Genomic DNA, 22,198 nt, shown 5'->3' with positions numbered 1-22,198 from the left:
GACATCCGCAACGACAAAAGCCAGCGGGACTTTTCGGGTCCACTCCGAAAACGAAAGCCAGATGATGTCATCGCGGCTATTGACCGTCCTTCGCGGGGCAAGAAGTTGACGACACAAGAGGAGTTTGAGAAGCTCCTGCAGAAGAAGTGCCCATGGCATCCGGGCGCCAGCCACGCCGCCATTGACTGCTACCACCTTCGGAGGACGTTCAGCAACACCGGTGGTGGAAAGAAGAATAAGAAGCCTGCTGATAAAGAACCCGATGATGACGACCACGACGACCAGGGGCGCAACCTGAAGTTTCAGGACGCCTCGAAGGTCGTCAACGTTATCTTCGGAGGAGATGAGGATTTCGGTTCCAGGCGAGACCAGAAGCTTCTTCTTCGGGAGATTATGTCCGTCGAACCGGCGGTACCACGACCACTCCGCTGGTCAGAGGTCCCCATCTCCTTCTCCCGTGACGATCAGTGGACGAGCTTCTCGGAGCCCGGTAAGTTTTCCTTGGTCTTGGACCCTGTGGTAGCAGAGGTCAAGCTCACCAAGGTCCTCATCGACGGTGGGAGCAGACTCAATCTCATCTTCGTCAGCACTCTGAAGAAAATGGGCCTGGATTTCAAGGACATGCTAGTTCCCAGCAAGTCCCCCATTTACGGCATCATCCCAGGTAACGCGGCACACCCGCTTGGTACGGTGGTCCTCCCAGTCACCTTCGGCACGCGGGAGAATTATGGTACCGAGTTCATCAAATTCGAAGTGGCTACTTTTGAATCTTCTTATCATGCTATACTGGGTCATCCGGCACTTGCCAAGTTCATGGCAGTGCCGCATTATGTCTATCTGCTTCTTAAGATGCCAGGACTTGGTGGAGTACTCACCCTCCGTGGCGACCTGAAGAAGTCATACGACTGCAATCAGGAGGCGATTCAATATGCTTCGACTACTCGCGTGCCAGATGCTTCGGGAGAAGTACTTGCGGCCGCGCAGCAGCTTTCCCAGTCCGGGCTGGAGATCCCCTCCAAGAAGGCCAGCAAGTCGAGCATCCAGTCGACTGATGGCGTGGCCCTCAAGACGATCCAGCTCCAGGAGGGAGATTCATCTAAGACCGTTGTCATCAGCGCGGGCTTAGGTGACAAATAGGAACTCGCGCTCATCAGCTTCCTTCGGGCTAACCGAGACATATTCGCGTGGAAACTTGCGGATATGCCAGGGGTGCCCAGGGAGTTGATTGAGCATGCTTTGAATGTAGACTCGAACGCCATGCCTAAAAAGCAGCGCCTGCGAAGGTTTGCCCACGATAAGCGTGAGGCCATTAAACGGGAGATCGCTAAACTTCTCGCGGCTGGATTCATTAAAGAGATAATCCATCCAGAGTGGGTAGCGAATCCCGTTCTTGTAAGGAAAAAGAATAATGAATGGAGAATGTGTGTCGACTACACTGATCTCAACAAGCACTGCCCAAAGGATCATTTTGGGCTGCCGCGCATTGACCAAGTTGTCGACTCGACGGCCGGTTGCGTCCTTCTTTGTTTTCTTGATTGTTACTCAGGTTATCATCAGATCGCGCTCAAGGAGGAGGATCAAATCAAGACAGCGTTTATCACCCCGTATGGGACATATGCTTACAAAACCATGTCCTTCGGGTTGAAAAACGCAGGAGCAACGTACCAGCGGGCGATCCAGATGTGTTTCGTGGATCAGCTACACCGGAACGTTGAGGCCTACGTGGATGACGTGGTCATCAAGACCAGGGATTCCGATAACTTGATCACAGATTTGGAAGAAACATTTAGCAGTCTGTGCAGATATCGGTGGAAACTCAATCCCACCAAGTGCGTTTTTGGAGTACCTTCAGGGAAATTGCTCGGGTTCATTGTCAGCAACCGGGGCATCGAAGCCAACCCCGTAAAGATCACGGCCATCACTGATATGGAGGTTCTGGCCACAATCAAGGATGTGCAGAAGTTGACAGGTTGTATGGCGGCCCTGAATAGGTTCATCTCCCGACTCGGGGAGAGAGGACTACCTTTCTTCAAGCTCCTGAAATGCCAAGACAAGTTCCAATGGACGGAGGAGGCCGAGCGGGCTCTACAAGACTTGAAAACTCACCTTCAGTCACCTCCGATCCTTACAGCTCCGCTACCGGCAGAGGATCTACTACTCTACATTGCGGCAACAACCCATGTTGTCAGTAGTGCTATTGTAGTCGAGCGAGGCGAAGAAGGCCATGCGTTTGGAGTGCAGAGTCCTGTCTACTTCGTCAGCGAAGTCCTCTCCGAGTCAAAGGTACGGTATCTAGCTGTTCAAAAGCTTTTATATGCAATTTTAATCACATCAAGGAAACTACGCCATTACTTCGACGAGTACAAGATCACTGTGATTACGGACTTCCCGCTGGCGGATATTCTCCATAATCAGGATGCCACGGGACGCATATCTAAATGGGCAGTGGAACTGGGGGCTTTGTCAATCGACTTCAAGCCACGCACTGCAATCAAGTCATAGGCTCTAGTCGACTTCATGGCTGAATGGAGGGAGAATCAAGTTCCAACTCCAGTGGACAAGCCAGAGCACTGGACCATGTATTTTGATGGGTCCCTCAAGCTCGACGGCGGCGGCGCTGGCGTTCTGCTTATCTCCCCATGTGGCGAACAACTGAAGTACGTCCTTCAGATCCTATGGAAGGTATCCAATAATGAAGCCGAGTATGAAGCCTTGCTTCACGGGCTTCGTTTGGCGATATCACTAGGGATCAAGCGATTACTTGTGTATGGTGACTCTCTTCTTATTGTTCAGCAGGTCAACAAGGAATGGGACTGCAACAAGGAGACAATGGATGCCTATGTACAGGAAGTGCGCCAGCTGGAAAGCAAGTTTTCTGGCTTGGAGGTTCACCATGTGCTACGGGAGCACAATGTTGGTGCGGATATCCTGTCCAAATTGGGGTCAACACGCGCTCAGGTTCCGCCGGGAGTTTTCGTCCAGGAGCTCGAGCAGCCATCCATCAAGCCTTCTCCGCCGATAACCATCGACTCGGGTTCCCAACAACCCGATCGAGAGGTTATGGTGCTGGGAGAGGACTGGCGAGAGGCTTTTATCGACTTCATTCGAGACCAACGGCTACCAGCGGGAATTGACGCCAAGAGCGCAGAAGCGGCACGCATCTTGCGAATAAGCAAGGGCTTCGTCCTGGTCAACGGCAAGCTATATCAGCGTGGCGCTCGTTCAGGAGTTCTCATGAAGTGCGTCACAAAGGAAGATGGTTACGACATACTGCGAGAGATCCACGAAGGCGTCTGCGGCAACCATGCGGCTTCAAGAACGCTGGTGGGAAAAGCATACAGGGCCGCAGAGGAGCTGACTGATAATGCCGCGTGTGGCAGAACCAATCTGCTTGAATTATTCCAGCTCAAGTGCGCTAGTCATCGCTATACAGACGATACTAACTCAATGCACTCCAAACGGAACAACCCATTGGTCTGTCGGGTCTCCGCCCGATACAACCACGGTTCAACAGGATCGAAGTAGGTTTACCTCGCACGAAGGCGAGTTTACAATTACACAATAGCTCACAAGCTTTTAGTCTACAGGATAATTAAACATTATTACAATACAGTTTCGAAGCTTAAAGTAACTTATACAGACATTGTTTAAAACAACAAGCTAAACAGCTTGTTCAGAGTCATAGCGGAAGAAAGTTATTAACATCGCGACTACACGTCGCAAAAGTTGGCACCATGCTCCGCCCTAAACATGGCGTCATTCCGGAGGGTCATTGCCAGCCGGGGACGGATCTCACTCCACGGACCAGCCAAACGGAACAGAGAATGGCCCGGCTGCACTATTCGTTTGGTTCTCACGGGCCATACCTGAAAAATAGACTAGCAAGACTGAGTATGCTAATACTCAGCAAGACTTAACCGAGATCGGGTATACTTAGCCCGAAACTAGACCATGGAGGATTGAGAGGTTCTGGTTTTCTTTTTGCTGAAAAGCAACAAAGAGTATGATCTATCTTTCATGTTTTAGCTTTCAGATTCTAGTTTCATTAACCATTCTAAGTAAGCACCTATACTAGACAAGCAAGGTAGAGATTAGCATCCATCAAGATTTTTCCATAAATAATTACTGTTCTTACTCTATGTGGCAGAAGGAATAAGCAGTCTCAATCTCCACGAGAAACTGATGATTCTGAATCGAGTTTCACAACCTTGCAAGGGTAAACCTAACTCACATGCTTGGAACATCCAATTATCGTTCCGAAGCAACCGTTTGCCTTTCATTCTGACTCGTGGATCAGGGCCACCACAAGCGACTATAGGACCATACGCACATCCAATGTGCAGGACGTACGTCTGTAGCTCTACTACATGATCGTACTCCTGTCCGTTGTGCGGAACATATTCCCGCACGTCGGTGCGTGTGTGAAAAGCCAAATTACGAGTGGTGGGAGGTATGTCCACTCCTCGGACCGATTGGTTACTAGGCTTACCGCTTTCCATATTTCGCGGCATGTGGCTAGTACTTTCAAACGCTTAACCACAACTACCACACATTGCGACCTTATCAACTTTTATCAACACAGATGGGGTAACCTTTCAAGTCATGATACTGCACATGACCCCATCCATCATCCTTATAGTGATTGCAGAATAGTAAACATACAACTTCTATATCGCGCGAGTGACAGGAAATCACTCGACTTCTGCCGGTCCTATTAGCAGAGCATCTATTCGATAAGGACTCAGACACAACACATAGGTTCCTAGTATCCATGCATCTAGGGTCCCATATCAACTCCTAGACTTTATGCATAATATAGATATATAAGTATAAAACTGTATAAGTGTAGTAATTTTAAAATACTACGTTATGCATCGGGGCTTGCCTTCTTGAGCGGGGCTGGGGGCAGGGTTGTCAAAAACTTCCGAACCTTGGTTCGGGGCTTCAGTTAATTCCTTAGCGACGTTCACCGGGTCTTCAGAAAAACCCTTGCTCGTGTTCCGGGACTAATTCGTAGTCTCCATCGTCGAGTGTCGTTGACTCTACATGATATGCAATGATTTGAATTAGGTGGTTCTTGAGTTAAGAATTTTACATCATGATAAAGTTGCAATCTAACAATGGATAAACACAACTTCATAATACAAGAAGTTTGAATTTAACCCTACTAGTAAAAGGATCTAAGCACGAAAACCTTAGTAACATGCTTGAATAAATTTAAACCATTTCAAGCTTGATTTGCATAAGTTTAAATTATTTCAAGCTAGGGTTGAGTACTGTAAGTGAAATTTGCACACAAGCTCACTCATACCCTAAACAGACTATACACCAAAAATCACAAGCAATAGAGCTAGCATGCAAAAGTTACACATAAGATACCCTTTTGCTAAACTTTAAAATAGCTCAAAAAGCATTTGGTTTCAAACCAGACTTTAATAATCAAAGTTGTAGAGCTAAACTTCTGGAGTATAACAAAAATAGTTTGGTAATTTTTGGATTTTTCTAAAAATTCCTATGGATTTTTAAAGTTGGCTGATTTGAAATGGGGGGGTTCTGATTTTTCCACAGAAAGGCCCCTGGAAAGATTTAAAGCTTTGCAATTGGGTCCCTGGCCGGGTTTCACAGAGAAGCCAATCGCCAGCGATCGAATTCCGGCGAGGGGGCTCACCGGCGGCGAGGGGAAAGTGGGGGAAAAGGTTCAGGAGCTCACGGCGGTCACGGGGGTGGCCGGTGTTGAAGAAGAGAGGGGCTGAGGCGGCGAGTCGACAGCGAACAGAGGCGGGTGGCGGGGCTCCGAGGGGCGGCGATGGCGTTCCAGTGGCCGGAGGGCAGGAAAGTGGCGGGGAAGTAGCTAGAAAGCTTCCACGTGATGATGTGGTGCTGATGGTGTGCTTGGCAGGGGCTGAGAGGCGACGGAGCGTCGGGACAACGGCGAGACCGAGCGGCGGCGGAGCTTGAGCTCACTAGTGCGGTGGTCCGGCTGATCTAGTGCGAGAGAGTGAAAATGGGCAGGTCTGTGAGCATCAGTGGGTGATGGCGGTGCTACTGAAGCACTGGATTGAGGGTGGGAGGCGGCAGAGGCAGCTAACGACGGCGAGCAGGAGCTGCGGCGGAGCTCCAACAAGAGTACTTGAGCGGAGGAAGGAAAGAGAGGTAATGCAGCGCGGTGGAATGGGTAAAAGAAGTCGAGAGGGACTCCTGGGCAAGCTTTAAGGCTAGGAGAAGCACGGCGCATGTGGAGTAGCTGCTGGCAAGCTCAGCGGCGCGCGTGGCGGCTCGGGCGACGGCGGCATGACGTGCAGGGGTGAGGAGAGGGCCAGCAGAGGCCGGGAAGCGGCGGGCGTGGTGCAGGAGAGGCACGTGGCGCGCAAAAGAGCGGCGCGGGCCAGCTGGAGCTCGGGCACATGGCCGGTGAAGGCGGCGGGCTCGGCAAAGAGAAAACAGAGAGAGGGAGGAGCTGGAGATTGAAGACAGGGACCTGTCTACAATTCTCCAAAAATGCAGGGACTTCACTGTAAAGCCAAGTTAACTTTCAAACCATAGCTCAAATGAAAATGTGCCCAAAAGCAAAAGTGTAGAGCTTAGCAAGATCTACAACACTTTAAGGTTCATTTTCAAAAGAGTTAAGGATTTGATTCTAATTTAAAATTTGGCAAAATTTTAAACTTTAGAGAAATCCTATTTAAAATCTACACTCCACTTGAATCCTTTGGGTAGTTTCACTTCTCACAGAGGTTTAAAAGTAAGTACTTACTTCTTGCAAAACAACCCTTTGCATAATTTGATTTTACCTACCATTCTCACCCATTTTGCACCAAGGACCTAAATTTTTCCAAAATTACTAAAAGATCCTTTTGCCTTTGCATTAAAGTTTTAGCACACATACACAAGATCAAACATACACACTTCATACTAGAATCTAGTGTGTTTTAGTCCTAAGCACCTGGATGTCACACCATGCTCATCCGGGTCAAGCGAGTGCTGTTGGACGTGAACATAGTTCCCTACGTCCCGGAGTTATTTTCTGCGCAAAATTCTCCAAAACCGGTAAGTGTTCGACTACTTTTGGAATAAGTTCTGTTGTTCTACAACCGCTAACTGAGAATCCTCTGCAGGGACACACAGAGTTGTACCGGAGCTATCCGCCACAACTCGATATCCCCCGACTGGACCACCTTCTTCCCAGCGCCGCGGCTGAAGCGAAAAAAGCTCAAGCAGCCGATGCTCTGCCCAGCGGCAAGACGACCGAAAGCGGGAGCCCCCTGGCGGAAAGGATAACCGAAGGGAAGTTGAAGAAGAACAACTCCCCCGGATCATCCTTGGATTTGGCCGAAGCCTTGCCATTGGTCCCTCGGGGTCGTCGGGTAGTGCACAAACGTAAAGCGCATGTAGTCGAACCCCCCAGGTATGAAGTTGTTGTCCTGTAGAATTGTCAAATATCGGAGTTGTCGCATGCTTACATTGTCTGTTTTGCAATCCTTCTACTTCTCCACCCGACCCCAAGCGCCAAAAGGTGATCGGGACCGAATTCGCTAGGGATGATGTTCCAGCAGGTGGCGTCGCAGAAACTGCTGGGACGGACCCATCGACTACCTCAGCAGGGATGGTAACCATTGCCGTGGCAGGTACCTCGCAATCGGCTGGTGTGACCCCGCCACCAGCAACAAGTACCGTGGTTATAAAACCACGGGCCCTGAGACTAAAGAAATTCGCCATGAAGAAATCTTCGCTGTAAGTGCAGATCCTTTTTCATAATGCATATTCTATTCTTGTCGACTTGTTTCATGATATAACTGATTCTGCTTTATTAGAACTGCGCCTACCTTGGGGTTCAAGGCAGAGCCTGTCTCGGCTACTCCAGCCTCCGAGCCGCCAGCCCCCCGAGGAGGACACGACACCGCCCGACTCACCACCCCCCGAGCCGCAGCAACCCGAAGCCAGTGCCGGTGGTGAAGAACAAGTCGAGGCCACTAATGCCACTCCTGCAGATGGCACAAGTAAATATCTGACCTCCCACGGCTAACTGCTTAGACCATAAACTTCATGTACTGAATGCGTCTTGACTTGCAGGTGCCCCACAACCACCAACTGAAGAAGCTGCGGGTACCTCAAGAAACCCTGAAGATCTGCTGGTGTCAGGGAGTGGATACCAGAACATCATCACCATAGATCTAGTGGATGATCCGCTCCTGACGGTCAACAATATGCGATACTTCCAGAAGATCTCCAAGGAGATGTACAAATTTACCCTGGAAAGGCATGATTACTCTTCTGCCATTATACTCTGTCGAGTTGCTTGTCTTAGTCTTTCCCCTTATGCAGGATGTGGTCAAACTCTCCCAACAAAAATTCGAAAAGTTGAAAGCAGTCGTGAGTAGCTTCCAGGAACTCCGAGCTAAGGAACAACGTATATCAAAAGAGCATTGAAAGAACATGTATCTTCAGAGAGAGCTCAACAAGCTGAAGCTGGAGTGGACGCGAGAAACATGGCTCCTTAAGAATAATCTCCGCAACCTTGAGAAGTCCAACTCCGAGCTCCAAGAACAGCTCAAAGAGCAGAAAAAGGCGCACCAAGGCAAGCTCTTTCTTCACTCGAGTACTTTCTCTTAGCAATTTATCTTGAGTTCTAAAAATTGTCTTCACCGCAGAGCTTAGGAAAATCTTAACATATAAAGAAGAGTTGCTTACTGACATGAAGAATATGTTGTATCACCGTACAGATGATGTCGAGAGGCTGCAGAAGGTGATTGCCGACACTGAACAACAGTTCGTCGACTGCCTTCAGCAGATCAAGACGCTGGGCGAAGAAAAGGAGCAGCGCCAGAAGGAGCTGGAGGACCTAAGGAGGGCCGCCCAACAACTCATTGACATGGTGGATCCGCAGGAAGGCGGCGAAGCAGATGAGAGATCGCTGCTAGAGCGACTCCTTGGAGCACCGCAGAAGGTCCTCAGTTTCATCGCCGAAGCCCCCATCACATGTGTCAGCCACGCGCTTAGTTTTGTAAAGTCCTTTTGGCCTTAGGCTCGACTAGAGGTATTCGCACAGGGTGCGGCTGCAGACTGCTCTGAAGAGCAGTTCAGCGAATACCTCCTGGAAGCCTGGCCTGTAGCTGAAAAAAATAGTAGAAAGTTGTTATCGCCATAATTTAGGCGGGCCAGAAAGGTGGGCCGTGGAGCGAGATGGGTTTGAAGGATAGTTATAATTGGCTTGCGAATCGGACCCTATGCATATGTTTTGGGCCAAGGTTGGCCGTGTATCTAGATAGGTATGTATGTTTAAACAGTTTAGATAGAGATAGTTAAGATTTATGTCGTGTTTGGTTACGATTGGTTAGGAGAGGCAAGTCTACGGACTATAAATATGTATCTTGGGTAAACAATAAAAAAGAATCAATCATTCACCAACAACTCTCGGTGCATCGCCACCCCTGTTCTAGGGTTTCTCGGGTAAGAGCGTGACCCCGATCATGCCCTGCGTGATCGGAGTAGCGTTGTCCTTGCTTATTTACTTTTTGTGTTTCTCGTTCTGAAGTGTTGTTGACGGCGAGTAACACTAGTTATCTTAACGTTCATAGAGTAGTATCGGCTATTTCATGCTTTAATCGTGCATTGACCCTCCTTCGCCGGACTGCGTGAGCTCTGTTCCTGGCCCTCCGTGCCTCACGATCGGCGTCGTTTTCGTCGCCAGCGTTGGCTGTGGCCTCATCTTCGGATATCACATCAAGTTCGACGATGGGTAAGTTGCCATCATCCTCGCCCTCCTCCACCATCAGCACCTGGCGTGATATGAGCTCATCAGAGCTTGCTTCGACTAGCTCGGTCAACTCCTCTGCCACGGGGGCTAATGGCCTGCCCTCCTGAAAAGGCAAGGGCTCAAGGTGTGCCACAAGTCGGTCTTCGTCCTCGAGTAGATCAGAGAGTTTCATGCCCTTCCAATGCACGAAACAACCCACTGGAGAAGAGGTGATCATCAGGTTGTCACCAAGACAACCCGCAGCCCCCCGACGAGTGGTGGCTTTGGGCTTTCCTATTCGGAGTAGATAGTCCAAGTCCTTTTCCAATGCGGAGAGGGACTCGGAATTGTTGGCCTCCTGAGGTTCAGTGGCCAAATTGCGTAGACCGAATCGTGATTGGCTATGCAAGTCCTCAGATTGAAACGCGTCCAAGCCGAGCAAGGTTGTTGTAGCGCTAGACGGAGTCGCATCGAAAACAGACTCCTCCTCGGTCCTTGTAGTGGAGCCATGGGTTGACAAGTCGTCGAGATTATCGACGAACTCGTCGAGGTCGCTATGAAAACTCGCTGCAAGAGTTTTCAGCTTCATGTTGTCGATGACGAAAATTGCCCGCACCATCTGCAATGAAAACCCACGAGCCGAAAACGAACGTCGTGCCCTGAGGGGGCACAACACTGGTGAACTTGAACGATGCCATCGAGTTCGCCGGTGGAGCTTCGATGCACACCCCTACATGGCGCGCCAGCTGTCGGTGTTTTACCGCCTGCCCACCGAGGGGTATACCCGAGGTGGTAAGTTTTAGGTAGGGTGACGCCGAGATCAGGAACTCGAAGGTGCAAGGAACACAAGGTTTAGATAGTTCAAGCCGCGATGTGCGTAATACCCTATGTCCTGTATGGTAGTTTGTATTGCCTTGGGTGTTGATGCTGTGTTTTGAGGGGGTCCCTGCCCGCCCTTATATATCCGGGAGGACAGGCTTAGTCCAACACTAGCCTAGGAATCGTACTCGAGTACAACTCGAATAGTTTCCTTATGTACCGGCTAGTTCTACTTCGCATGCGAGTAGAGTACAATATAGATAAGGTATAGGACATATCCTATCCTTAATCCTGTATGAACTATGTTATGTTATGTACACAGTCCCATAGTCCCGGGCCTGACGGACTTGTCTAATGTAGTAAACATGTTGTGGGAGAGGACCAAAACATAAAGGTGGTTCTCCCATACCCAACTTGGTATGGCCCCTTCGATTTGGTTATTCAAAGGGTTGAGACCTCGAATAGTGTCTAGATATTTTAATGATGCTGGAAATTTTGTAAGGTTGCAAGATGCGAGGTATAGGTGCTGGATTTTAAGGGAAAGGGAAAGAGAGAATATCATATCACCTTCTTTTTCAATGAGCGATATCATATTGTCACTCAGGCTAAGATAGGTGAGATTTCTCAACCTCCAGATAGAGCCAAGTTCTATTGTGCCTGTCAATTTATTTGATTCAAGACCGAGAACCCGAAGATTCGTAAGCTGAAAAAATGATTTGGGTATTGAGCCTGTGAATTGATTATTTCTTAAAAGAATAGCCCTCAATGGTGAGGATAAAGGAGCAGGAATGTCTTCCAGTGAGCCAACTAGCTGATTCTCAACCAGAAGAAGACGTTGCAGGACTGGAAGAGCGAACAAAGACTTCGGAATTTTTTCCTGCGTGTAAAGGTAGATTTTTTCAATGTCTTATCGTATACTCCCCCATATAAGTTAATTTTACATGAGAATTCCTGTTTAAATTACGCATGTTGCCATGTTGGCAAGTAGATGCACCCTCTTTTTTGCCTACAAATCTTCACGGATACTCTGCTCCGCATAGTCGTAGGAGATGCCGGCACCTCCCAATTGTGATCAAGTAAAAGACAGTAGCTATCTAGCGCGGCCAGCCTGATAAAAGGCCTAACACATCAGCCAGCGTGGCCAACAAAAGCTAGCGCTGCAGAGGCCCACTACCTCAGTCCAATTAGTTTTGCAGTCCATGAAAGATGTTTGCTTAGAGCAGGTACAATTGTTTGGTCCGTTAACAACAAAACTTAGATCACATAGCAAGATTGATTACACAAACTAGCTTTTTCCTTTCTTTTTTTTATCTATCTACTATTTATACTCATTTCTCTATTTTCTTTATTATGTTTTAAATTTCATTGTTTCCTATTAATATTCTATTTTGTTTTTTATTTCAAGTTCGTATCTTCTACTTTGTTTTGTATTCCTGAGATGTTCCATGATTTATTTTGGATTTTCCCATTAAAGCAAATTAGATTGTTCTATCATTCTCTGGAATGCTCATTTTATGTTCCGTAATGTACAACTTTTGTTATGTGTGTATAATAACATTTTGTTCTATGAGTGCTCATAATTAGTTTTATGTGTATATTTTCTCTATGAGTTTGTATATTAATGGTTCCTAGTGTACAAATTTTTTATTCCGGTTCTATAAAATTTTGCAAAAGGGTTCATGATTTGTTCTATGGATATGTTTTCTATTTCCTTGAGTTCACATATTAACTGTATCTTGTGTACAAATATTTTTCCTTATTATAAAATTTTATTACATGAATGTTCATGATTTGGTCCTTGAGGAGTCATAACAATCAAGCGTTAGATGTTTCAATTGGGTAAGACTGCTGAGCCAAGATAATCCCGTGTTCTCCGAATCTGATCCCATATGTTGTAGCACCAGGTCATCCAATAATGGAAGCTTAGATATCAAAGCGGGGAGTTTGTCATCAACGGCTATCGTGTTAAGGCCCAGTATCTTTAAAAACTCAAGATTGCTAAACGAGGTCGGCATGTTATAAGAGAAATTGGTCCCCGCTAGATTTACTGTTTCCATATTATTTCCTATTTGAAAGTGTGTTAATCTCACAGAAAGCATGAGGTTATCGGACAAATCAAGCGTACTCAAATTTTTTAGCTGGAAGACTTTTGTTGGAAACTGCCTTTCAAACTTATTATTTAATATGTCTAAAATGATCAGGAAGATAGTTCAGAAAAGTAGTCGGAGAGTTTGCCGGTAATCCAATTGTTTGCAAGGCTGATCACCGTACCGTAAGTGAGAGAAGCCTTAAGAATGAATGGGCTAAGTCTAGATAAAGCTTAATTAGTTAATCTAATTTCATATTATATATAAAATCGCCGTCTCTACTAATTTGAGACTGCAACTGTTGCTATGCTTTTCTATAAGTTTATTAAAATTGAAAATGGTTAGGTTTAGAATAATATTATAAATAATTATATTTTAGTCTGAAGAAAGTAATACATCTTGGAATAGAGGAAGTAGCTAGTATCTTCGAGAATCCAGAAGGGTATGTTTTTGATCGAGAGAAACATTAGCACTTTTGTGGTCCGCGGTGGAACAAGGTCGCCGGAGAACAAACGAGAAGCCCGCCGGCGAGCGGAGCTTGTTGATCGTTGATCGACGCCACAGCCGTAGGTCTCTAGAAAATCTGATCTAACTTCCAGTCCGGTTCACTCATTACATTCGCTAAACAAAGCAAATTACCAATTAACACCTCGATTAAAATCGCATTTGCCACACGGCCACCCAGCCACTATAATAGACGCCTCCTCCTCCTTGGCTTGGCAGCTTCTTCTTCCTTGTCGCCACTCGCCACTGACGCTCGCAGCGCACACGTCCCCCGCGCGCTCCTGCGTGGTTCTGGAATCTTGCGCCACTTTTCTACATCCTGCGCGGCGGCCTGGGCGTCCACGTCGACGTCGACGCCCTCGCCCAGCTCGCTGTGATCCTGCCTCGCTCCACGTCGCGCGCATGTACTAGATAGCTAGCCCTCGTACTCTCTCGCCGGCGTTTACGGCCGTGAATCTCCCGCCGACGTGGTCCCCGCTGTCGCCACGACCGCCCACCCCGTCACGGGCGAGCTAGCTTTCCCAGCTCCCCCTATAAAGCTGGCCGCCACGGGCGAGCAAGTCGCAAGCAACCATCCACAGCAAGAGAAGAGGAGCAAGCAGCGACAAAGCGATCGACACCCGTGTCCCGCAGCAAGCTACTTCCTGGTCCCCTTCACCGCCGCCCACAACAACTTCAACGGCAGCCACGGTGATGGCCTCCATGGGCTCCCTCGACTTCGCCATAGCCGGCGCGCATGCTGGCGTACTCCCCGTCCGCGTCCCGGCGGCCGCCCTCGCGCCGCGGCGACGCGCCCTGGTCGTCAGGGCCCAGGCCGGGGACACTGAGCCAAGGGAGGAGACGAGCGCGGCGTCCTCCTCCGCTCCTCCGAGCACCCCATTGGCGGCGCCCGCCACGCCGACGCCGAAGCCCAAGGCGGCGAGCCCCGGGCTGTGGGACGCGCTGGCGTTCAGCGGGCCGGCCCCCGAGCGCATCAACGGGCGCCTCGCCATGGTGGGCTTCGTGTCCGCGCTCGCCGTGGAGGCGTCCCGCGGCGGGGGCCTCCTCTCGCAGGCGGGCAGCGGGTCCGGGCTGGCCTGGTTCGCGGCCACGGCCGCCGTGCTCTCCGTGGCGTCGCTGGTGCCGGTCCTCAGGGGGGAGAGCGCCGAGGGCCGCGGCGGCGGCGTCATGAGCGCCGACGCCGAGCTCTGGAACGGCCGCTTCGCCATGCTCGGGCTCGTCGCGCTCGCCGTCACCGAGTACATCACCGACGCGCCCTTCGTCAACGTGTAGATGCCCACGGTCGCGCGTAGAGCGAGTTGGACCCCGTGTCGTGTCCAACCATTTTCTACCTGTAACCCAGTGAGGTTCTGTACTGTCCTTGTACATCAATCAACTAGCTAGGAAAATTCAACATGTTATTCCAAAAATATTGCGGGCCTCTGATCCTACAAGGCTACAAGCTTCATTTCGTTTCGTCCACGTTTTCGGAAATCCAAACAGAAAAAAATTCCAATTTTCACAGGAAATTCTTTGTGAGTTCTTGCGTTCCAAACTTGCATGTGGCAGCCATGTAAAGCTGGAATGAAAATTGCCTTCAACCTGCCATATATATTGACATAACTTGATTACTTGAACTGAATATTCCCTTAGTTTCAAATGCAGCACTTGGTTTTTGTGAACAGGGCGACGGCAAATGCCTTGGAAATTGAACATTGGAGTTGGAAAGTTGGTGAATTATTTTTTTCACTTATAAACAACTCTATTTGAGGATCATATATGAAATTATGAAATTGAGTGAAACCAACCTTATTACAGCTGAGTGGATTTAAGCTATCTCATCAAACGAGTACAACACAAACATACATGACTATCCTTGTTAAAAACTTATATTACTAATACATATGCTTGTAAAGCCATCCTTCTATGTGGTAAAAGGATCTGAATATGATTGATAATGCAAAACCCACGCCAAAGCCCAAGCCAACAAAGAGGAAGAAAATGATGGCATCAAGTCTATCCTGCCACAAAGTATTGGGTTCTGGAACCGATGTGCTTCGGGTGGTTGAATCTGGACCTGAACTGTCACATTGCTTGTAAAGCTGAATTCCACATAGGCCAGCATTGCCTTCAAACGAGCTGCTGGGAAATGACAAGAATTGGTTTCCCTGTGGTATTCTTCCTGTCAAGTTGTTGTACGAAAGGTTCAACCAGGAAAGAGAAGTTAGAGAGGTAAACTCCTGTGGAATTTCTCCGGAGAGAGAGTTGAAAGAGAGATCCATTGATTCCAGCCTCGTTAAGTAATAAAGTTGTGATGGAATTTGTCCTGTGAAGTTATTGTGCGACATGTCAAGTCCGTGAAGTGAAACAAGCCTTCCAATTGTACCCGAATGGAACCGTCAAATGAGTTATTTGACAAATCAATTAGTTTGAAAGTAGTTGGGATTTTGGTGACACTTAAAGCGGCATCTTTGAATGTGACAATAACAGTATCTTGATACACAAGTGATCTCCAAGTTGAATTTGTTTGATGCTCTAATATTTCCCCCACATCGTTGCTGTTATCCAACATTGCTCTCAAATTCTCAAACCATTCTGGATGCAAGTCACCAGAGAAATGGTTGGAGGCCAAATCAACTATTTGTAAACTTGTAAGACAGGTTTTTTCATAAGACAGGATGGAATTGGTCCAGAAAAGTAATTGTAAGATAAGTCCATGATCTGAAGGTTGTTTAAACTACAAAATGAAAGTGGTATATGTCGACTTAATTTATTTTTTGACAAATTGATATAGATGGCATTTCTACGATACGTGCCAAAGTTAGTTTCAATGGAAGAGAAGTTATTATTTGAGCAATCCAACAAAACCAGGTCGGATGAACTTAGTGGTACTGGTATGCTTCCTTGAAGTCTATTAAAACTGAAATCAAGATGAAATAAATATTTCATCTGAACAATAGGCTACTTCTCTAAAGAAGTAAACTTGTTGTGTCAGAGGTCCAAATACATAAGGTGCTTCTCCCATACCCAGCTTGGTATGGCCCCTTCGATTTGGTTATTTGAAAGATAGAGACCTCAAATAGTGTCAAGAAATTTTAATGATGCCGGAAATCTTGTAAGGTTGCAAGATGTAAGGTATATGTACTGGATTTTAAGGGAACGGGAGAATATCGTATCAGCTTTTTTTTCTATCACCTTCTTTTTCTTTGACTGATATCATATTGTTACCCAGGTTAAGGTAGGTGAGATTTCTCAACCTCCAGATAGAGCCAAGTTCTACGGTGCCTGTCAATTTATTTGAGTCAAGATCGAGACTTCGAAGATTCTTAAGCGGAAAAATGATTTGGGTATTGGGCCTTGTCGGAGGAAATCTCCAGCCGGGTGGCGGAATGCACCCGCCTAATCCTAGTTAGGATGGGTTTGGAGGAGACTTAGGAGTGCTCGATCGGTGGACAGATGCACGCAGGGTAAACACAAAGATTTAGAGTGGTTCGGGCCGCCGGAGCGTAATACCCTACGTCCACTTTGGTGTTGTATTGATTGTGTGAGCTCGGAAGCACCTTGGGTTGTGTTTTGTGTGTCCAGAGCCTGCGTTCTAATGAGTGCACTCTCCCTTTTATAGTTCAAGGGGAGTGCTTACACCGCGCGGGACCCCGACATGTGGGTCCGGCCTGCAGGAGCTGTTCTTCGAGAGATATAGAGTCCTCCATCTCCAGCTCCTCTCCGTAGTCCTCTCAATCGAGAAGTTGATGTGCGTATCCACAGTCAGGATACGGCCGTGTACAGCCTTGTCTTGTACAGTGTTCGGCGTCAGCGTCACCCAACAGTGAAGCCGTGCTGTCACTGTTGGGATGGGACCTTCGGTCAGTGGGCGACACGGGGCCGTCCTGTGGCGCGCGCACTGTTACAGCGCACGCCTTGGGTCGCCTATTACAGGCCATCATCACGCGCGCAGCGCCGTGACGGGACTGCACACAGTCCGCGTACTGTGCGCGGTGATATGATGCGCCGCCTTCAGAACGGGCGGGCTTACCGCGGTGTCAGCTTACCTGCCCCGTGTGTCAGTGGCAGGCCGCACCTTTTGACTTTGGCGCGCCCGACCCAGTTACCGCATTGAATGCGGGTAGGTGAGGAGGAGACCCGTATGGGGCCTCCGGCCGCAGGCACGCGGCGGGGCCAGCCCCGCTCCTCCCGCAGGGCAGCACGTGGCGGCACCGGACCCCTTCCCGGGGGAAGGGGGGTCCGGGGTCCCCGTGGCTGGCCGGAGCGGGCCGGCCTGTGATGGCCTGGCCATCTCACATGGCGTCCCCGGACCTCCCAGGGGAGGCCGGGTCCGCAGGGGTTGTCCGAGGGCTCTCCTGCCCACGTGGGTGTGCAGAGGCCCCGGACCTCACGGAGCTCGGGGAGGGTCCGGAGACCGCGGTCCCAGCAGTCAGGCCCGGGGGCCGTATACCACGTGTCCCAGAGCCGAGGGGGAGCGTGGATTATGAGAAGCCCCAGTGCCTGGACACCCTAGCAGGAGGTACCCCTATCTGGATGTACCGACAGGCCTGTTAATTTATTATTGCTTAAATCAATCTCACATAATGGTGAGGATAAAGGAGCAGGAATGTCTTCCAGTGAGCCAACATGTTGATTGTTAATTAGTCGAACTTCTTGCAGGACTGGAAGAGCGAACAAGGACTTCGGACTTTTTCCTGCATGCAAGGGTAGAATACCAGTCAAAATGCTGCAGATTTTGGTAATGCCTTTTCACACTGAAGGGCCAGCACGAACTTGAAAAAAATTAGTGTCTCAGTCAATTGGAGCTAAATATATCAGCGTTCATCACCTCTTCAGAATAGATAACTTGGTAATACTTAAATTAATATAACCTGCCTATTTTTCCTCAAAAGAGAAACTGCCCAAATTTAGTTTTGGGCATGCTTGTACTGTATATTTTGTTTGTTGCTTTTATATAACTGGTGTTCCAAAAAAAAAAGCTTTTCATTTTGCTGCTAAGCTACCTGGCTTGGACTGGGCTCGATGCTGGGCCTTTTGCTGCAGGGTTGTTAACGGCCCGTAGCCCACTTCGCAAGTTAGAGACTCGGCTGAACTCGGCTCGACGATGGGCCTTTTGCTGCAAGCTTTTAACGGCCCTTAGCCTACTTCGCAAGTTAGAAACTGGGCTGGAAACATAAGGAGATTGGGCTGAAAAGAGGAAAGGGGAAAAGAGAAAAAAAATATGGCTGGTGGGACCCACTTGTCTATGTGGCGTTGGACCCACGTGTCTATATGGTGATGGGACCTACTCTAACACCAAGCTCTTATTTTTAGGGAAAAATGATATCCGTGACAATTCAAATTGTCATAAACTTGTGAGGTTTACCGGTTAGCCTTTATAACAAAAATGTAATCGTCACAATATGATAGTATAGATCAGCTTATGACGATTTCTATTTTGGCTTAGTGATGAACATCTCATTTTCGCCACTAAGTAGTAGTGCTTTGTATAGAACGTCATAAAACGTAATACTATAATGACAAATAGCTCAAATGTTACGAGATATTCGTCACGAAAGATTATATATGCTGTAGTGGTTTGTTAGTTTGTCACTTGTTTACTGTGTACGCCGGTCGTCCATGCCGATCTTGACGGACTTGACGAGCACCTTCGGAAACAGAAAGCTACGCTACTGCCAAGTGCCAACGGCCATGCTACCTCTAGGAGCACTGCTGCTGGTGTTGCACTTGCGCATCTAAACGTGTTGCAGACCTGATGTACGTATAGTCATGAGTATATGTTATGAGTATATGTTATGTATAATACAATTTTACTATAAAGTTTTGGACCTACACGTATAGTCATGAGTATATGTTATGTATAATACAATTTTAACTTGCATAAAACTGCACCTATCACGTTGCATAATGTTACATTTAATGGCATCATGAAAGGTAGTTATATCTAATTTAAAGTTATTTTGACTTTTTTTAATTTTCAAAAAATTAAATAAATATAATTTTCTATTACATCCTAGGAGGTAATATTCGATAATAACTAACCAGATCTACCTATATCGACGATCTATGTTCATTTCGAAGTACCATGGCAAAGCCCAATAATCATGGAGGTTGCCCTGTAGCAGCCAGCTAACTAAGCGAACCAATTTAATAAGAGGCCCAACACGCCAGCCAGCTAGCCACCCATTTCCTCAATCCAACTAGGTCTGCGGCCCATGAAAGATGTATCCCATTATTTGGCCCATTAAAACTTTGTGCATATATATCTACTAATTATATTCATTTAATTATTTCTCTATTTCTGTTAGCATGTTTTCAATTCAATTTTTAATGATTTTTAGAATATCTACACAATCTATTTCTTTTTTATTTTAAGTTTGTATCTTCAACTTTGTTTTGTATTCATAAGATGTTCCATGAATTATATTTTATTGTTCCCATTATAAAGCAAATTAGATTGTTCTACTATTTTCAGGGTTGGTCATGCTATGTTCCATAATGTACAAATTTTTTTATCCGTATGATTTTGTTAACGATGTATGCATGGCATGTCATAAAGTAGGTGTAAGTGTCAGATCCAGGGCTACGAGACTGTGTAAATAACGTAGTTTAAACAGGATTAAGAGATAGAGCTTGTTTTATCTCTTATTCGTGATTGATCTCTACTCGTATGGGAGTAGGACTAGTCGGTACAGAAGGAAACTACTCGAGTTGTACTCGAGTACGATTCCTTATCTAGTATTGGACTAGGATTCATGTAACCTGTCCTCCCGGATATATAAGGAGGGGTAGAGACCCCCTCAAAACATAACATCAACACCCAAAGCAATACAAACAACCACCATACAGGACGTAGGGTATTACGCACCTCGCGGCCCGAACCTGTCTAAATCTTATGTTCCTTACACCTTCGAGTTCCTGATCTCGGCGTCTCCTCACCTAAACTTACCACCTCGGGTATACCCCTTGGTGGGCAGCCGGTAAAACACCGACAGATGGCGCGCCAGGTAGGGGAGCGCATCGAAGATCCACCGGCAAACTCGATGGCATCTTTCCAGTTCACCAGGTCAGTACCTTCTCAGGGCACAACTTTTGTTTTTGGCTCGTGGGTTTGCGTCGCAGATGGTGCGGGCAGTTTCCGTCGATTCCTCGTCGACATGAAGCCGAAAACTCCCGCGGTGAGTTTTCATAGCGACCTGGACAAGATCGTCGATAATCTCGACGACCTGTCAGTCCATGGATCCGCTACGAGGATCGAGGAGGAGTCTGCTTTCGTCGCGACTCCATCCAGCACTGCAACAACCTTGCTTGGGTTGGACTCGTTCCAATCTAAGGTCTCGCGTAGCCGATCGCGACTCGGTCTACACAATCTGGCCACTGATCTTCAGGAGGCCAACACCTCCGAGTCCCTCTCCACATTGGAGAAGGACTTGGACTCTTTACTCCAACTCGGAAAGCCCGAAGCCATCGCACGTCGGGGGGCTACGGGTTGTTTTGGTGCCAACGGTCTGACGGTCACCTCCACTCCAGAGGGGCGTTTCGTGCATTGGAAGGGCATGAAACTCTCTGATCTACTTGAGGCCGAAGACCGACTTGTGGCACACCTTGAGCCCTTGCCTTTTAAGGAAGGCAGGCCGTTAGCCACCGTGGCAGAGGAGTCGACCGAGCTAGTCGACGCGAGCTCTGATGAGCTCGTCTCTCGCCAGGTGCTAATGGCGGAAGAAGGCGAGGACGATGGCGATTTTGATGCGGTATCTGAAGATGAGGCCACAGCCAACACCGGTGATGAAAACGACGCCAATCGTGAGGCACGGAGGGCTAGGAACAGAGCTCGCACAGTCCGGCGAAGGAGGGTCAATGAGCGCATGCGATCTATGCATCGCGAGCTAGACGCCGAATTCGCTGCCGTAAGTGAGCGGGGCTTCAGGACTTCGGTGGCCAACATCGTCAGGGTTACTGCTATACTCGAGCGCAGTAACGACCCAAACGTGCGTCAAGCACTTCGTTACGCACAGAGGGCTTGGATTCAGCTTGATTAGCAAAACCCGGCGTCTACCATCAGGGAGGAGCGCGTGGGCGAAAGCCGAAGCTAGGCTCACATTCGAACAGCAGGCGGCCGTCCTCGACCTCAGCGTAGCAGCAACAACGACAACGCCCGCGAGAGTCAGGCCCCTGGCGGGAGGTAGCAGCCACCTCCAGGGGGTAACCCGCGACAGGCCAATCATCGGCCTCCTCCAGAAGACCTGCGCCAGCGAATCAATGAAGGACGCGATGCGCGGTCCGTAATCGATTCCAGGCGCAGAGAGCGTGAAGTAGCCGAGACAGAAGGTACTGACTGCATCGACCGATTTCCCGCTTTCTCCGCGCGGTTTAGCAGTTACAAGTACCCTGAGGGCTTCAAGCCGATCGGCATCACCAAGTATGATGGCAAGCAAGCTCCTCAGCAATGGCTACGTTGCTACTCCACCGCCATTGAAGTCGTAGGGGGCTCCAACATCACCAAGGTCGTCTACTTCATGATGGCTTTGGACCCTACGCCGCTCACGTGGTTGGAGAGCCTCAGCAACAACTCGATCGACTCCTGGGAGCGGCTCAAGAAGGTCTTCATCTACAACTTCCAGGGGGCGATCACTCACGCAGGTACTCATCACGATCTTGCTCAATGCAAAACGGAACGTAACGAGCTCCTATGGTCCTATACACGCCGTTTCTTCGACGTCCGCGCTACCATTGCAAACATCTCGGAGGAAGACATCATCGACTGCTTCTACAACGGTATCACCGACCTAGGCATCTACAGAGACTTTGGCAGGAACAGACTGAAAACTGTTGCAGGGCTTCGTGATATGATGCACGATTGGTCCCAGCAGGAGGAAAAGATGCGGGAGCGGTTCCCGAGGCGCAATGGTAGCAGCCTGAGGTGTCCAAATGACAACCGCAACGACAAGAGCCAGCAGGACTACACGGGTCCATCCCGAAAGCGCAAGCCAGACGATCTCGTCGCGGCTGTGGATCATCCCTCGCGAGGCAAGAAGTCAACGACGTAGGAGGAGTTTGAAAAGCTCCTGCAGAA

The 22,198-nt window shown here is 48.4% G+C and overlaps 1 protein-coding gene and 1 pseudogene across 1 annotated transcript; one reads left to right on the top strand and one right to left on the bottom strand.

The window, feature by feature from the left end:
• Window positions 1–15,766, bottom strand: part of LOC112879354 — a 31,148-nt pseudogene extending 15,382 nt beyond the window's left edge.
• Window positions 13,699–14,642, top strand: LOC112879355 (low molecular mass early light-inducible protein HV60, chloroplastic-like). Its single transcript, XM_025943592.1, has one exon. The coding sequence runs from the start codon at window positions 13,837–13,839 to the stop codon at window positions 14,413–14,415; it is 579 nt and encodes a 192-aa protein (XP_025799377.1). The 5' UTR covers window positions 13,699–13,836; the 3' UTR covers window positions 14,416–14,642.
• Window positions 15,767–22,198: the final 6,432 nt, after the last annotated feature.

The sequence above is a fragment of the Panicum hallii genome, chromosome 2, assembly GCF_002211085.1.
Source record: "Panicum hallii strain FIL2 chromosome 2, PHallii_v3.1, whole genome shotgun sequence".
Classification (NCBI taxonomy): domain Eukaryota; kingdom Viridiplantae; phylum Streptophyta; class Magnoliopsida; order Poales; family Poaceae; genus Panicum; species Panicum hallii.
This window is presented reverse-complemented; position numbering and strand designations above follow the sequence as displayed.

What these genes read in the sequence shown, in the direction of transcription:
- LOC112879355 (XM_025943592.1), top strand. Translation starts at nt 13,837, where the DNA reads ATGGCCTCCATGGGCTCCCTCGACTTCGCCATAGCCGGCGCGCATGCT.